Source organism: Lissotriton helveticus, chromosome 2_1 (assembly GCF_964261635.1).
Source record: "Lissotriton helveticus chromosome 2_1, aLisHel1.1, whole genome shotgun sequence".
In the NCBI taxonomy this organism is placed as follows: Eukaryota; Metazoa; Chordata; class Amphibia; order Caudata; family Salamandridae; genus Lissotriton; species Lissotriton helveticus.
Genome location: NC_136059.1, coordinates 923691949 through 923711267, shown reverse-complemented (window position 1 = coordinate 923711267; position 19319 = coordinate 923691949). Strand labels below are relative to the sequence as shown.

At 40.2% G+C, this 19319-nt stretch overlaps 1 protein-coding gene across 1 annotated transcript in view; it reads right to left on the bottom strand.

The window, feature by feature from the left end:
- Positions 1-19319, bottom strand: part of CNTNAP4 (contactin associated protein family member 4) — a 1902933-nt gene that overhangs the window by 151447 nt on the left and 1732167 nt on the right. Inside the window, exon 17 of the mRNA XM_078675664.1 lies at positions 15895-16113. Coding sequence (XP_078531790.1) covers positions 15895-16113 — 219 coding nt within the window. The remainder of the gene's footprint in view (positions 1-15894; positions 16114-19319) is intronic.

Here is a 19319-nt window from a genome sequence, read left to right as displayed (position 1 = left end):
AATCAAAGGGTCCTGTCGCTGATATTCTCACTCAGTTGGAATATCAAGGAGTGATAGAAACTTGTATATTGCCAATAAATAATCCGCTTTTTACTGTATCCAAACCTGATGGATCTCACCGCATAGTTTCTGATTACCGGCATTTAAACTCCCATTGTCGGACTTTTGCGGTGCAGAATACCCATGGCTCAGCCGTAGAGAGACATCATAGTTCGTAAAAAATACAAGACAACACTTGATATCTCGAACGGATTTTACAGCCACAACTTGTCTCCTGAATGCAGTCAATGGACCGGTGGAAAATACCGGCATTTGCCAAAGGGGTACAAAAACAGCCCCGGCGTTTTCGCAGCACGTATTGTCTCTCTGTTGGACAACATAGACCCTGATGCGTATTCATATGTGGACGGTATCTATCTCACAGATGACGAATTGTGGCCGCGTCTGTGCCATGTTGACCGCAAAATTTTGCAATTTGCGGACTACAGTTAGAAACTTAATTTTGCCAAGTCTCGCTTGTTATGCGGTGCTCTTCCTGGGTTATGAACTCAACAATGAGGATCGAGGCTTGGCTCCCCACTTTCTGGAGAAATGCGCACGATTGCAAGCTCCGACCACACTGAAAAAACTTCAGTCTTTGCTGGGATTTCTAAATATCTGGCTTTCTTATATTCCCGATTATGCCCAGCGTATCAAGCTGGTTTATGCCTTGATACAACCTAAATTTTCAAAAGCCAGCTGGTTACCAAGAATCTAAATATATGTTTACACGTGATAACCACACTAACCTGGTGATACGCATTATTCCGGGGGCAGTGGGTTTCACTTACTTGACATACTATGAAGGAGAAATAGTATGAAGGAGACATAGTACTTATCGCATACTTATCACATTTGTATACTTCGGCCGATATGAGGTTTTCTACAGTCGAGAATGTTTTGACTGCTGTGCAAGTGGCGGTCCTCAAGGAACGCGCCTTAGCACAGGGAAAGCGCATTTTTGTGGTTACACCTTACCCTGATTTGGAAGCAGTAACGAAGGCAAGTGTGCCAAACTCAAAAGCTTTGCATCCCCATTGGATTTAATGGGCTACTTCTTTGACGTGCCAGGATGTCACCTTTATCTTTGACCCTGCTCTTCAGACATATGATTTCTTGGAGTATGAACACGTTCATCCACCTCCTTTGTCCTTACTTCCTCTGGAAGAATATGCATGTATTATTTACACCGATGGTTCAGCGTAACCGGCCACAACTTCTAAACATGCTTACTCGGCAGCTTGTGCTACTGTAGCCGGTACTATGGTGAATAGAGAATTTAAATCTTTCATAGTGCATACTCAGGCACTGGGAGACTGTACTGCACTATTGGCTGAGCTGCTTGCCTTGATTCTTGCTCTTGAGTTTTCTGATCCAAAAGTATCGACAATTATTGTCTGCGACTCTTATTACTGTGCTCAGTCTTTCAATGACAACTTATTCTTTTGGTCTCAAAATGATTATTGAGATTCTAAAGGCAGCACAGTTAAGCAAATAACGCTATGGGCTCAAGTGCCATATCTTAAACAACGTTTGCCACTCACACATGTGATACATACTCTCAGCCACCAGTGTGTGGGTAAACACGCTGTTGGGAATTGTTTGGCTGATGAACCAGCCAAATCTGCAGTAGCCACGTGTTCCATAGCAGCCGTTACTAGATCCATGACGAAGATTGATAATGAGATTTTGGCAGCAATTGCTGCTACAAAGGAGGGCCTCTATTACCTGCAGTGTTTCCCTTCAAAATATTCTTATCAGCTAACCCCCAAACAAGTTCCATTTGCTAGAATACCCGACGTTGGAGATCCGATGATTCCCAACGCGGACCGCAGACACACTTTAATCAAAACCGCACACGAAGGCATGGCTTTCACCCATGCCGGAGTTTCTGCGACTGTTTCTATTCTACAGCAACATTATTGGTGGCGTGGCTTACATAAACAAACCCGCAATTATGTATTTTCTTGTGACATCTGTCAACAAATTAAGCCTTCTGGGCTAACACGTCCACAGCAAAAACTAGCATTGCTAATCGGCCCTTTGCTTATGTGTATCTTGATCACTGCGGTCCTTTTCTTCAGATACTGCCTATGAATATATTTTAGTTGCAGTGGATTCATGCACAAGGTTCCTTTGGGTGTGGCCACAATGCAGTGCTGACGCTGAAAATGTCATCAGGGATTTGTGTGTCTTTGTAGGGATTTTTGCCTGTGGCACCTTTCATTCTGACGAAGGTCTAGCGTTCGCCTCTAAGGCGGTCAATGATGCTATGAGGTCTTTGGGGGTGCTGGTGCAATTTTCGTCTCCATACAGGCCTGAGGGCAACTCAATTGAGGAGCGAATGAACCATGACTTAAAGCAATCCTTGACAGCTAGAGTCTTAGGTACTGACAGGAAGTGCTTAGCCCATTTGTATGGAGTCTAACATGCATTAAATAATCTCCCTAGAAGACCTCTGGGTAGGCAGACCCCCTATGAAATGCTCTGTGGAATAAAAATGTTTGTGCCAGACCTTGATGGTCTAGATGTTGCGGTGGCTGTCGCAACATTTGACGTAGATAATCATTCTGCTATGTTACTGAACCTACTAGAGACATGTGCCAGCCTTGCTTTGGAATATTTGTCCTCAGCAACTGATGCAGAACTCCAGAAACCTGTGGTCGGCTGGCTTCCAAAAGTTGGAGATCTGGTCCGAGAAAAGGTGGAGAACAAAAAAGAATTTGGTCCCTCTCGTCGTGCACCGGTACGAGTGCTTGGCCTGAAGGGTACTCGAACAGTCATTTTATCTTCACTTCAAGGTCGAAAAGACATCTCAGTGGACAATGTCAAACTACAACATCTGGCCGATTCTGCCTAGTATAACCCCAGCTGTGTTGTGTCTAACAATTTCTAAGACTCAAAAGAATATAGCATCTTCTGTTATACCAGCAGACATTGTGATCGATATGGACGCTGTTGCTGACCAACCTTCTGTTCCCCCTGCTTCCACATACAATGCAGATGCTGAATACACATATCCCACAAGTGGGTCAGTACATGATTTACCTGATAGTCCTTTGTACCATGGAAGTTTTTCTAGTGACTCATCCTCCACCTCCACAAGAAACCCTACCAAATTGTCAATGTTTTTAATCTGGGTTAAAGATACTTATTTGGTTCCTCCATGGACATACATCTGGTTCATAATATTTTTATTTTAATGCCGATTGGATTTTTGACTGTGTTTTTCCAACTCATCAATGGTCACTACTTGCCTAAACGCTCTGCTGTGAACCCTGTTAATGGAATTCTGGCCCCCATTCGTCTTCACACATCATGAAGCGTTACCTGACTCTTGTTAACATTTCAGCGTTCCCTGTGTCTGATGGTATCGTTTGGGATTAAGTCGATTTTCAAGTACATGGTCTGACAGAACAGATTAACGTACCATATATCTTTGGAGTCTCCATGGGTGATGTGGTCACACATGACATTCGCTGTGATGATTGAGGCTTTGTTTTCTGATTTGAAATATTATGCTGCATTTGATGCTGAAGACTTGTATATGAATTCTGCAAATTATGCTGACCTGTTCTGTTATCAACATTATGGGAATCATTTCATACACAAGACTCGTACATTACGTCCTGTCGTAAATTACAAGCAACGGGAACCTTGCCCAACCCCCTCAAAAGGCAGCTCAAAAACACTTAAGGAGAAGTTTACTTACTTCTCAGATTTTGATAAAACAAATCCTGAATCATATCACTTCAAGTTAAGTGGCCTTTCATCTCAAATGGTCATGTTGACTCATAGTAAATTGATTTATTCCAATTCCTTCCGCAATGATCTATCCTTAAAAGGTTATGATCATTGGAAGGATACCATTGATTTAAATTAAATTTGGGGTTCTAAGGACTGGCAAGTGCACAGCACTGAGGCTCTGCATCGTGCCTGCCTCATCCCAACACAATTTTTTTTAAATACAGTGTACCAAACTACATGTGTTGGATTGGCAACTGCAAAGAAACTGAATGCCCCTGCCATCCCGACTTTAGCAGAATATAATATTTGTGAAACACATACAAATTATTCCTTTGAGGCTTTACAAAGTTTGTTCCAAAATAACTAATTTAATGAATCAGCCATGCATCCCCTAGGTTGGTTAATTTGTCAACTAGTTTGAATGCCTGCCAACTTCGATTCCATAACTCAAGTTTAGGTTACACACAAGAAAGACCCGACCCTAGATTTTCTGATTCGCATACTGTCACGATCTATTCTGTTGGTAAATTGTGTCAACAATGGTTACAGCACTCTACACTCTTTTCTGTTGAACAACATTTATCTTTGTTGTCCAACAATATAAATTTGGTCATTTTTGTCTTAGGACTCCGACCTCCGACAAAGGATATATGCATCTTACAACGAAATTTGAAAACGTTCTCAGATTAAGGTAGCATTTCGTTTGTGTGAAATAGGCCAGGCTAATTTAGAAAACGTTTTGGCTGTTGTTGACAACAGTGGTTATTCACTGTCTTCCCACATTTATACATTAGATAATATTGTTTCCACTGTGATTGACATTGTGCAAGAAGATGTGTCTCTATTACATCATGGTCAGAATCAATTGCGTTCTGTGATGCACATTGCATGGACTTTGAAACATTGAAGATGGAAGAAGTGCCATGGGATTATTTGAATGCAACTGCCTTGTTTTCTCCGTTTAATTTGACAGACAAACAGCAATTCATGTCCATGAAAGATGCAACCTACACCCTTTTGCACATTGAAAAAATAGAACCTTTACCTTTTTCTGTGGCCGAGTATAACTCTGCTGTTTGGTTAATCCATAGGGGTTATATCTTTGCCATTTTCTCTGTTTCAGTTTAGCTCCTGTATGAAACATTACCCTGTAGGCAACTTTGAACGCCTCGATGGTACTTTTTTACATGAACTGTGGAACTTGCCTTTCACTTATCGATGTTTAAGGGAAGACATTTAGGTTTATCTTACCAGGGAGGATTGTGATTCCACACTATGACATTCCCTGTTATGCAAAAACATACAGTTACATGGAGCGTGTAATCGGTCGGCTTGTGTTTTGAAAGGTAGACCAGTTCCTGCCATAATTCCAACATTCACACTGCTTACTACCGATAGCTATCTTATTTTAAATAACCAGGAATGCTGCTGCTTGCTTGCTGGCATCCCCTACATTGTAACGGTTTTGCAGCGCATAATTTGTTGCAATAATATGCTCTTTCCAACCCAGCGTGGGCAGCTGGATAGTTCAGTTTGGCCTTCAATACCAACTTTAAAAGCAGAGTTCATCAAAGCTTAGCAGATTAAAGGCGCTTTTAGCGCAACAAGAACTTGCCTTGACCTCTGCACATTAATTCTTTACCCTCCAGGTGGCAACTGAAATTCAAACGCTTTTAAATACTAACCTCCCACTAAATTTAGGGGAGTTAATTCATCGCATATTTAAGGTGTCCAATACTCAAGGCCTGGCACAATGTTTTAAACATGTGTGTTCCGGCCTCCTATCTTCTTTTCAGACTATATTTGGTGTAATACCTGCATTCATTCATTCTATCTTTCCAGTGTCTTAGGCGGTTTTCCGTTACTATTGTCTTTGGTGGCGGGAATCCTGCTTCTGCTGTACCTGTTCCGCAATGGCTGCTCCTCTTGTGGTACTGCGCAGGCCAGGCCGGCTGCAACTGCTTTGTTACCGGATGCATAAATGCTTCGGTACACTGCCCATTGCGACACTCTGTGTGTCTTATGGATTATCCTTCCGTTTTGCATATTTCACTTGGGTGCAACTCGTGTTTTTATTCTATTGAAATGGGCGATACTGCAGAAGAACAACAGAACCATTTTAACTAGGGTGTGCAAAATTTGAGGGATTTAATTTCATGTAATTATGTGAAATTTGGGGAAAATTATGCATAATTATTCAAAATACAAATCATCATTTAGTGATGAAATCACGCCTCCACTTGCCAAAATTGTATACGCTAATTTTAGATATAGCAACCTGCTTCAAAAGTTTTCCAGCAAGGAGGCTCCTAGGATAATACCAGACCTATGTCCTGCCTGTGCTAGAACAAAAGAGACTGAAGAACATGTATTTTTCTTTTGTATTAAATACCAACTGATACGCAGGAGGTGGATATGACCGATCTGTTTAAACCTTGGATCTAGGCAATACAAGACTGCATACAGAATTTAAAAAACTGATACATCTGGGCCAGTAGTATTTGCTGTTAGTTGTTTTTTATTCTCCTTTTGGATTACTCGCCAGACATTTTTATCCTAGGTTGCAACTTATTGTTAGTATCAGAAAACAAATCTTTTTGATTATAATATGTTGGCCAATGGAAATAACAAATTGGGAGTACTCTATATAAGCTTTTTCCTAATATTCTTGTTTGTGGCGTGACTATTAATTGGAAGGTTGCCAATCTGAACCTCAGGTTTTTAATGTATGTTTTTACGCCAGTCGTTTTATTGTATATTAAAAAATTTAGTCCCTGAAATGTACTTTATTGTAAAATTTTGAATTTTCTTATCTTTATATAATTTGATGGTTTAAACAAAACAACTGAATACATTTATTTCTAATCTAATCCAATATGGTGTTATCTTTTTAAGTGAAATGTGTCCTTGTGGCAATTTTGTACATTAGGGCTAATTTTGTGCTAAAGAATAATGTGAAAAACACGATTTCTACAAACAACAGCAGTCGCGTTTTGGTGCTTGGCATTGTACCTAAGCTCCTGTGCTAATAATTTTCTAATGAACGGTGGCATAGTTGCATGGCATGGCATAATGGTGGAAACTGTGGAATTTTCTATAATAGGTGTAGTGCAATAATCCCACAATGAAGCAAATTATGTTGGTATATTTTAAATGTCATCTGGACCTAGTTATCAAAACACAGGTATGACCAAGGGGGTTTTGATATGAGAGAGGAAAATTGTGCGTGGTATTTTCTTTACCCCCTCCTTATTTTTTCACCCTTCACTGCTATGGAGGTTGCAGAAATAATCCCAAAGTAGGTTACATTTATTTTAATACGGTGGGGTGACAAGCATTTTGTGCATTGCGGTGGTAGGAGCTTTTATGCTACCAGTACAAATGTGTTGGGTGGGGAGTGGTTGGATTGTTTAAGTTTATTCTGAGTTTACAAAGTACAAGTGGAAAGTCAATTTAAACAAAGAACAAATATGCAGATACTTTACAATGACGCTGGACAAATAACCTACCCCATAGAAATATTTCTAAGACATTGAGTGATTTAATTTGGAATGTAAGTGGTTTGGACAATGCAATTTGAAAGTAGAAGTCCAACAAATGCTATCCAGAGTAAGGGCATATGTCTTCCTCCAGGAGACACATCTAAAGGGCAACAATTGCCAGGTCTTAATCTGGAGGAAATACAGATAACTTTGTCACTCATGATATACCACTGGGTCAAGCAGGATAACTATACTAATCAGAAAATCCAAAACATTTCATCAGGAAAAAGGAGTGTAGATGTAAGTGATATATATGCTGCAGTACTAGGAATAGGGAAGGTGAAAATGTACTAATGAGGAATGTTTCTCTCTCACCAAGAATGTAGTCCACAATGCTAAATACATTGAGAACAGTACTACTAGAACTAACATAGGGCCTTACTTAGGGGTCGATTATGATGGCGGACGGACCTGCGTCCGTCCGCCACCCCCGAGGTGGAGGGACCGTCCGCAGGGACAACAGCGTTCCCTCTGTTGGAATTAGGATGTGACCGCACCCTGGTGATCACATCCCGCATATGTAACATTGCGGCGGGTGCTACTTTGAGCAGCACCCGCCGCAAAGTTAAAAATGCATGCTGTGCATTTGCATGCACAAAGCGGCAGGCACCGCGCGGTGCATGCCGCATTGTGCATGCAACTGCAGGGGGTACCATAGTTACCCCCATTTGCACCCCCCACCTCCCCTTCACCCTGGGGGCCTACAAAGCAAAGACTGTATGCCTTTCCACAGCGGCAATGCTGCCGTGGAAAGGCATTGGACCACCAGCATCTTAATATGGTTGACGGTGTCTCGCAGACACCGCCACCATATGTGAGCACTTTTTCCCCAGGTCGCGAAGGCGACCAGCGGAAAAGCGGCAGATGGTCTTGCCGTCCGCTGCTGACCCCCCAGCCATCCTAATGTGGTAGGGGGTCATTTCAGGGAGAATGGCGGATGGATTGCCCCCGCCAGCCCTGCGGAGGCAATCCGTCCGCCTTCATAATTGACCCCTTAATTTGAGAGGAGATCCCAATCTGGTAATGGATGGTGTACTTCACATATCGACACAGATGCATGCTGAGGCCACAATAAGCACAACAATGGATGCGTTTTCAAAAGCTCTAGACCCACATGATACATGGAGAGGGCTCAATGGGGCAAACAGAGTTCAATAGTAAAAATGGCAAATTTATTATTTTTTTACAGTCAACACACACAAAAGCAAACTTCACAATGCATCACTCCTAGCACAAGAAATATCATATCTCTCTAACTTGATGACAATATTAATGTTTCCTCAGAGAAAATATACAGGGTATTGGAGATAAGAAGTATGATAATAACTACCTAAGAGGTGATTGAGGAAATAAAATTGTCCTTAGTATAATACTGATGTAAATCAGAATGCCCGACTCCATTTTAAATAAGCTGATGCTCCATTTTCTATATGTTTGCAAAATCATCAACATGTCTGCCTTTGACTTAGAAGTTGTCTGTCCTTTTCTTCAGAAGAGCCTATGAAAGTTTTAAGTCATTTAGATATAGACATCAACAAGACACCTGATGAGATATCAGTGTGGAACAAGTGCTTTGTTATTTCAATTTCAAGGTCAAACAAGAGCAATAGTTAAAACAATGTAGTTTGAATTGTTGTATTTTTACCTTATTTGTTTAAAAGAATGTGACTTAGACTAGCATATAAGCATATTAATGCTCATTGGTTATATCAAACATTCCTACGGTGATGTTGGAAATTCCATCCTACATAATTTATTGTATAAAAGGACTGGCACTTGACAACTTGTCTGGAGAGGTTCTTCGACCCAGATTATTGTGAGCAAGATACTTCCAGAGAAAATCCAGCCTGCCAGCGATGCTGCTGTATCGCATTATCTACTGAAATCTGATATTAAGACCGAGTCCAGGAGGAGCTGATGCAATGCGTATTTGCTTTTTGCAGGGAATACGGCCTCCCTGACAATTGATAATGACAGTGTTTTGCTGTAAACAGGAATACAGTACACTCATTCTGCCTAAGGAATTCTAGATACAAGTTATACAACTCACTGCTTTTCATACTTTAGCAAGTAGAGGTAGGTTGTAAGGTGTTAGGTTTATAAGATAACTTTTTATCCCTGGTAGAAATGCTAATTTTATTCTCGCTGTTCACAACACGCCTTTGTGCTGTTCTAATCATGTTCTGTGTGGGTATTTGAGACGTGCCGAGCAACAGGATTCACCTGTTTGAATAAATATGCTGTTAGTTAAAGTGGCTTTTTCTTATCCTAGGCTGTGTGTATGTTATTGAGGAGAATATAAAAAGCTTTGGGGCATATTATCAAGGGGGTTTATCTCCGCTTTTTTGGTTTTAAAAGCCAAGAAAGCGGAGATAAAATTATCTCCCTATTACCTAGCTGTCGCTAACACCAGTTAGCGACAGCTAGTAGGAGATAGCGACCATCTTGGGCCCCACTTTGTATGTCAGAGAAATGTATCACTAATGACATGCAAAGTGGACGTGCCAAGATGTTAGCGTCTGGAAACAGTCGCTAACATCGCTATCTCCTATTACCAACTTTTGGAGATATTCGTGCTAAGCGATATTCATGCATTGCGGCCGATTTTTATCGCATTTGCGATAAACCTTGGTAATACCAAGGTTTATCTGCGATTAAAATCGCCGCAGGTCGGCGATACATTTTTGTCTCTAACCAAGCAATAGCGATAATTATTAATTATCGCTATTGCTTGGTAATATGCCCCTTTGTTTCTAACGACCATGGTGTCCTTGAATCCATATTTAGGGACTGTTAGCAACCCAAAAGCAGTACAAACATCACACTGCAGTGGAAAGCCTATTAACCTGAAATGCAAGTTAAGTTAATCAAGGACAATTGGGGATAACAAACAAAGGAAAAATAAATGCAAATCCCTTGAGAGGAAATATTGATGAATAGGGAGTACTAGCATCAGTAACCACATAGAATAATTGGAAAGACAATTAAAAGCCCAAAAAAATTATGAAGTGCTAAAACTGTTGGAGACCTGTACACAGTATCTTTATTGACAAAAAATGTTAAATGAAATAGGTAACATAGCCGAAAAAAGTTTGGCCTGGCTTTAAAGGGGGGATGGTGAGCTCAAACATGTATGAAAGGTGAAAAAAGATTTAGCATGCCAGTGACAGGTCACTTTTTTATCATTCTATGATCCTAAATTGACCTGCAAAAAAACCACACAAAAAACCGAATAGAATTTGTCTTGGGCAGTCAGGTCCCATGAATAACTATGGAATTTCAGGTAACCCAAAAGGACAAAATCACAATGGAAGGGATGGGACAGCCATATCTTAGCTAGAAAAGTGAGAAATGTGTGTCATTTACTTTTGTGTAATTATGTGAAATGTTAGCAAAATTATGTAAAATTATGCATAATCATGCTAGATTCAAATCCATCATTTAGCGCTATATAGTGTGAAATGAATCCTTGTGTCCATTTTTGTTCCAAGAACGCATTTAGCGCTAAAAAAGTGCAAAAATAAACAAAAACACAGTGAAAAATAGCTGCATAAGGTCTGTTGCTCCTGTGCACTAGCTGTAAATTTTTACTGTGAATGGCACATTTGTGGTAAATGGAGAATGGCACATAATTACTTAAAGTGGTGTAACAGTAATTTCAGGAATTTCATGTAACAAGCGTTAAGCAAAATTTGCAAAATTACGCAGCATAATTGAAACTTTGTCTGGGCCTTGTCATATCTCAAAACAGTGAAGACTTGTGGTCCTAATGGTTTCCTGACAGAATACCACAAGATGTTAGAAAGGGCAACTACTTCACCAATACTAAATATGTTGCTGATGTCAGAAGATGATGGCATGGTATCAAAAGATTTAAGAAATGAAACAATACCTTTCTTTTTTTAACTAGGTTAGATGAAGGAACTCTGCGCCCCTTTCTGTCCTATTACATTAATAAACCAAATTACCATTCACCACTGATCCACTTAGAGCACTGGGTTTATGCTGCAGAGGAATACCAGACTCTGCAGGAAATGGCAATAAATTCAGTCAAATGGTTTTTCTTGTTCCTCAATCTAGACAAATTTGGATTTGATCCCAATTATTTTTCATAGATAAACATTTATTGTCTAAAATAAGAATTAATCGTACCCAGTCAAAGACTTCCCCATGAGACAGGGGTGTCATCCTATCCCCAATCCTGACTGAATAAACATGATCTATGCTCCAGTTACAGGGTGGGATGGTGCAATGACTAGTAGGAATGCATTCCACAATATGCACACACTATATTGTTAGTTATGGATGTCCTTTGTAGTTCCTTAGAGATCCTGAATAGTTTTTTAATAACAAATGGGTGATACTCAGTGTAGTGTCATGTGAGTTAGCAGTGACGGAACCCTTTTGATTCTTGATGGACTATGTAGAGCTGTGACGTAAGTGATAGAGGATAGTGAAGTGAATATAGGTTTAGAATTTTGAGTTTGCAGTTACATGCAGACAAATAAAGGCGTGTAATGCCAAGGTCCATGTGTGGCGTAGTCATTGGTGGATGCCACAATGGGGACTAAGCTACACTATTACTTTCGGACATTGATCCCACCATTAATCCTCCCGATAATACTTAGACTAAAACAATGACATTTAGATACCTATGGATCAGGATATCAAATCGCTCTGATACATTTTACCTAGAAAATTTGCACAAATTAACTTATGAATTGGCATCTCACACTGAAATAGGCTTCCACTTTCCTTTCGAGGCCAAACAGTTGTATTCAAAATGACAGCGCTGCCATGTTACCTTTACGAATTGCAACATCTTACACAATACCCAACACATTCTTTAAAAGACTAGATGATTTACTTAGGCTATTGCTATGGATGGACAGTGCCCCTCTAACAACTCAACTGAAAATCACCTTTGATGGAGGAATAGCACTTTCCATTATTAAAATATATTATGAGCCCGATTAGTCATTGACAGTTAATGAACGGCATTAGATCCACATGATAAACCTACTCTGACGATTGAAGGCCACACACTCATCAGGAACAACATTTACATCTATAATATACAGAGGTAAAATACCAGGTCATGCAGCTCAATTGTAAAAGCACGTCGACCTGCTAAAAAGAATCAGATGTAAACAGACATTAACACCTAAAACACCACCATAGACAACTCTAAACAGCCAGATCCAACAGATTTTAGAATTTGGACAATATTGGTATTTGACATTAGAGAATGTTGGCACACCATACAAAATTTGAAGCACAATGCCCTTTAATCGAACTGGGATTCCAGAAAAACTCCTTGGCAGGATTGGCGAGAACCATGTGCAACCCTTCTCTCTCTACATTGGCTTTACATAGAGCCACCAATTGACACAAAGTGCAATGACACTGTTAGGCACTGTTTGCTTAAATTGAGAAAAGATACCAGAAAAATTCCTTGGCAGGATTGACCGGAGAAATGACCAAGGTGTGCATTTGCTGTGTCTGCTTTAAAAGAAACAGTCAGCTGACAGGGTGCATGAGCAGTATAGGGGAGAGAAAGTCTTTAGAATTTATCAAGGATCAATTAAGATCTGGTAATTCAGATGATCAGTAAATTGGTGGTTTTGTTTTTTAGCAAAATGGCTGGTCATTCGGTGATGCTGCTGGGTCAGCAACACGTTCTTTGGTCAAATTGACTGGGGAAAGTGACTAAGCTTTCTAAAAAAATGCTCTCTCTCTCACTGGTTGGCAATTTAGGTCATATATGGCAAACAGAGTTATCATCATATCAGACCCCTCATGCCTTTTCACAGCAATATGCATTTGAAATCTGGAGGCATTCAAGAGATAATGAAAGATCCTGGAGCAATGTTTCCTCAACTATCTTCCTTTACTCAACTTCTTACCAGCAATGAAAGTAATGTTTGACAGGGCCATGTACCACAAGAATATGATCCATAAAGTAAACAAAATAAACATCCCATGTTATATGTCTGTTATATGGTACGTTGATGTTTGATAACATCAATGTTTCCAATGCAGCTTGTGCAGCACAAGCTGCAATGGAAAAATGGATGTTTCCGAACGCACCCTAATTCGTCAGATGGAACCGCCGACTACTATTTGGGTGGTTTCCATTCAGAAACTATGTTGGTTGGATGACCATCTGACTTGCATCGTAATAAGGCCCCTGGTGTTATTTTACTACTCGTTGGTCAAAATGTAACTTTTGGCACATTTATTGTGGACACTAGGGGCCCAATTCACAAAGATAAACTGAGACGAAAATCTAAGCTAACGAATTTTTGTATTCATAAAGGGCATTTATCATCATAAAGGCCCTTTGTGAATACCAAAAGTTGAACTTTACAACTTTCAGTATACACAAAGTGCATTTATGAATAGTAAATGTCCTTTGTGAATACCTAAAGAAGTGAAATTAGACTTTCATCTCATTTTACCTTTGTGAATCGGGTCCTTCAGGCTTTAAGAGGAGTGTGACTACTAATATTAGAAAGTTTAACTATCCCAACTTTCTTGTAGGATGCTTTGTCTCTATACAAGCTGCCAAGTATGGCTTCAAGGATTGAAATTGGTCTGCGTGAAGCTCAAATTGACTATAATTTATTGTCAACTGAAGCTTAACTAAACTTGCAAAGTTGCAAAAGGAGAACTGGATCATTGAAGGGTTGAACCAACATGCATCCTTTGGGGGGGATATAGACTACAAATATCCCTACTTTCCTTCTGTCTACTGCACATGAAAGATGGAGAAATTCCTTAAAGGAGCAATTTGGTCTACTAGGCGGGGGTCAGCTAAATACCTCAAATTGAAAGTTTCATAGCTGTGCTTCCTTTACTTGGGTGGGCACTGAACAATAATCGCCTAAATTCAGCAGCCAATGTACAAGGTAACAAATCAGAAAGCATTCGAAAAAGTTACCTAATGGCATGAAGGCCATTAATCAAAGCTCATTTCTAATATCTTTTTCAGCTGAAACAGGAGTTTTTACGTAATTAGGGATTACGAGATATGTGCTAATTCTATATGCAATATTTTTGCATTAAAGTTTGCGGGAACACATATTGGTTGATCAAGCCTGGAAGACTTGGGCCCCCAAAATAGTCTATAACTCGCGAATTACCAGCAAAAAGTAATGGGGTAATATTGCTTACATCTCACCGGCAAGTCCCAATGGCGTATGGCAAAATTTGTAATGCAGTTTTAATTCTCCATCCTGGACTTATTTATCCTGCAGGATCAAGAGCTGGTGGTTTAAAATTCACCAAATTGCCCCTCTCCTATCAGTGTGGTTATTCCCTGCTTTGAAGATTTTGAAATTAAGGACACTTTTTCTTTGTTTAGAGCTTTTCCTCTATGAAACACTCTTCCGCTCACCTTGCCTAAAATTAAGGGCCACTGCACATCTCTTAAAACCCATTTATTCTTGTGATGTTGCCTTTTCACCATACTGTTTGAGTTAGTCTCAGAATGAAGCACCTGAAGGCAGATTTTGACTTTTATAAATATCAACTCAACTCAAAGTAACCACTTTGGGAGGTTTGCAAAGCTGAATATCAAGACCAGAATTTCAAAAAGTGGAGAACAGAATTACGTCAATTCCCAAACCAAAAGAGACAAATGAAATGTGCAATTTCATTTACTGAGGATAAAGCCTACACAGTAGCACCTTCTAACAAGCACGGTGATAGGTGTTGCCTTTCTTGTGATATAGGGTGAGAAAGCATTTAAATGATTGAGAATTACTGATTGTCCATGCAGTAGATACTTGTTTGTAATGTGAAAGCAGTCCACGGAAGCTTATGTCTATTTTAGCAGCAGATAAGTCTTCAGATGTGATAACAGTGCCTCCTATCCCTTTAAAGGACATTGTGCATACTGTAAGTGACATAAATAAAAAAAAGCAAGGGCACTAAATTCCATTATAGACACCCACTCTTGCTCCTTAATTATTACTTTCATATGTTCCCCAATTTAGTTGTATTTTAACTGTCTATTATTCCCACAAAATACGCCCCACACTGGCATGAAGCAGAGTTCATAACATGTCTTTATGAAGCAAATCTAAGATGTAATAAATTGGTGAAATCACATGAAAAACTGGTGCCTGGCACACGGTGCATGGATGGTTACTAAGTGCCTTTTTATACTGCGGCTTGTGCTGAGGCTCTTTTTTTGGAATAAAAACAACGACTCGACCTAGTAGAGACATCTCGGTGCTCTGACAGACAGGAGATGAAAGAGGCTACTAGTTAAAAAAAAAGCCATGTTTTAAGAGGTTTTTTAAATGCCCCAAAGATGTAGCAGAAAATGATTGTTAGATCTTATCTGTCAGGAAAGTAAGGAATAAGTGATCAGGCCGTATGCAGCATTGGTGTTCGCAGACCTGTATAATACATGTTTCTTAGGAGCCTAGGACTAGCGCTGTTAAATACAGGCTGTATTTAACAGCGCTAGTGCTAGGCTCCTAAGAAACACTCTGGACTATGAGCTTATTTTTTGTGTTTACAAATTACATATTATTATACAGGGCAGGATACTCACCAACATAAAGCTGACTGTTGAGCTGCAGCCGCGTGTGTCCATCTGATGGGGCAGCATGGGTTTGCTGTGGCAGCTGATCCACCTGAAGTGACGCCTCCTTCACGTTCCGCTCAGCTTTCACGTAGTGCCAGTGATTATCATTCAAGGGACTGGGCGCTTGAACCATCACCTCAAAAGGGCCGTTGCCCACGTCAAAAGAAAACAGAACTTCTGTTGGTGCTAGAAAGGTAAGCGAAGCAATAAGTTTTGACTTATGAATACGATGGTACAGCATAGTGGAATAAAAAAACGTATTTACATGAACGGTCATGCGCAATTATTCTTTCAATCTAGTATGGGTATATAGTAAGAGCTGAATGCATTGAGAATTAAAAAAAAAACTCTACCTCTTTAGTGCAACCCTCAAAGTTTAACATGTCAATGTTCAAAAGTAAAACAAATACCCCAAAATCCAGATTCCCCTTGAGGTTCATGGCTGGTAACAGCGCAAATCACATCTTTTGTACCCTTTTAGGACCACTATAAAATGTATACTATAAAATATACTTTAATAATCCTTAGGTTAGGCATATATTCTACACCTTGTGGTATGTGTGAGTGGCTCTCAGTATTAAATCGACTATGTACTAAGTGTTGGAGTCATGCTATATTGAAGGGTGTTTAAATGCATTGCATACTTAAGTATGTAATTGTTCATTATGCCGTACACTTAGTCAATACATGTCAGATTCTATTAGACAACAAGGGATGATACAATTGATTCAGTTTAAATGGGGCAAGTTAAATACCAAATGATTATCTTTTGTTTTCTTATTGTGGTCCATAATTAGACAATCTTTTTTCACCAGAATTTTGGTTTTAGAAATATATGATACACACATTAAAGGGTGCATCGTAGTACGTTTGTGCAGCTACACATTATTTGTGCTCCTGTTATTAGTTTGGTGCCTGTCTATCTGAAACTACACTGCAGGGCCGGACTGACCATAGCGGGCACCGGGCAATTCCCCGGTGCGCTGCATGGGTGGGGGGCGATTTTGGTCCCCTGGGGGCCGTTTTTGTTACAGGGCCTTTTTTGCAAAATCGGCCCTGTACCAAAATCGGCCCCGGCAAAGAGCTCGGTGGCACCTCCAACCCCCCCCCCCACCCAAGTGGGGAGGGGGGGTGCGGCCGAGCACTTTGCCAGGGCCAGTTGTGGGTCCCAGTCCGGCCCTGCTACACTGTGGAATTTCCATACGTGGGTGAAGTATCTATATTAGACACATCTGAGCCCACCCACCCACCCAAAGAACATAAATTGCAATACTCGACAGCCCCAAACAACCTCCTTTATAGCAACAATTATTGGAGAACGGGTTAGAACCCTGTTGCCGAAATGCCGGACAATAAAGTGGAATATGAAGCAGACATTAAAGTCTTACATGTGGTTGTGCATCATTGCAAAATTATACATTTTTAAACATACATAGTCAGTGCAGTCTCTAGTCTGGATATGCTGCTGATGGCAACGGTAATGTTGAATGCATGGGTCAAAACGTACGCGTTGTAGGTGAGATCTATGTCTCTGTAAGTGTGTCTCTATCGCTCTCCATCAGATCCTCATCTCTATGTTATCTACCTTTCTCTGACTGTGTGAGAACTGCCCAGTCAAGACTCATTAATAACAATCACCACACAGTATCACTTGAACATTACAAATTTGCTCTAAAAAGTTAGGCTTAACATTTTTAGAAACTTAGGGGCATATGCACAAGCCCCTAGCCCCACTGGAGAATTACTTTATTTGATGCTCCAGTGGTGGTATACCCTGCACCGTATTTACAATGTGGCGTTAAGCCACAAAGTGTGGCTTAATGCCACTTTGGTAATATACTAGCCTTTCACGCAGGTATATCTGCTTGAAAGGGGTGTGCAATGGTGTTCCTGTGGATGTTGCACCGCAACATCCATTGCTTTTTGACACTGCCCCAGATTTACAAGAAGGTGTAAATCTGTGGCAACACCAACAAGCATTTGCAATGCAATAGGTCTTGCATTATAAAAGTTTGAGCTATTGGCATTCCTAATAATAATGCAACACCAGTAGCTCAAACATTCAGTAATGCGAGACATATTGCTTTGCAAATGGTTTTTTGTTGTTGTTTTTTTATATAGCGCGAACTTGACCCAAAGGCGTGCATTTATGTTGCATTGAGTTCAGTCCAATTATGTGGTATGTTAATATGTGGCACGGAATGGTATTATGTGGAGTGTATTTATGTTGCATTAAGTAGAGAGTAATTATGTGGTGTGCAATTATGTAGTACTGAGTGGTATGTGGAGTGTATTGATGTTGCATTGAATAGAGTGTAAATATGTGACTTGTAATTATGTGGTACTGAGTGGTATTATGTTCAGTGTAGTTATGTTGCATTGAGTAGAGTGTCAATATGTGGAGTGTAATTATGTGGTACTGAGTGGTATTATGTGGAGTATATTTATATTGCATTGAGTAGAGTGTAATTATGTTTCTTGTAATGGTGTGGCACTGAGTGGTATCAGGGGTGTATTTATGTTGCATTGAGTAGAGTGTAAATATATGGCGTGTAACTATGTCACTGAGTGGTATTATCTGGAGTGCATTTATGTTGCATTGAGTAGAGAGTAATTATGTGGCATGTAATTCTGTGGCACAGTGTTATGTGGAGTGTATTTATGTGGCATTGAGTAGAGTGTAATTACGTGGTGTGTAAATATTAGGGGTGGGCGGAAGTCGTGTAAGGGACTTTCGCGGAGAGGCATGGACATTGAACCAATTTCCGTGCCGGGCGGCGGGCGGGCAACTTCTGTTCCGCCCCCAAGTGTGCGGAAATTTGCCCCATTTTTCCGCCTTCTTTGCGGAAGGCGGAAGGGGCAAATCTCCGCCCATTCCGTCGGCGGAATGGAAATGTCTGCCCACCCCTAGTAAATATGTGGCACTGAGTGATATTATGTGGATTGTATTGATCTTGCATTGAATAGAGTGTAATTATGTAGCATATAAGTATGTGGCTCTGAGTGGTATTGTGTTGAGTGTATGTTGCATTCAGTAGAGTGTAATTATGTGGTGTAGTTATGTGGCACTGAGTGGTATTATGTGAAGTGTATTTATGTTGCATTGAGTAGAGTGTAAGTATGTGGTGTGTAATTATATGGCACTGAGTGGTAATATGTGGAGTGTATTTATGTTGCATTGAGAAGACTGTAATTATGTGTGGTGTAATTATGTGGTACTGAGCGACATTATGGGGAGTGTATGTTGTATTCAGTAGAGTGTAATTATGTGGCGTGTAATTATGTGGCACTGAGTGGTATTATTTGGAGTGTATGTTGCATTGAGTGCAGTGTAAATATGTTGCAAATAATTATGTGGCACTGCGGCAGAATGAGGCAGAGTGGGTAATGCT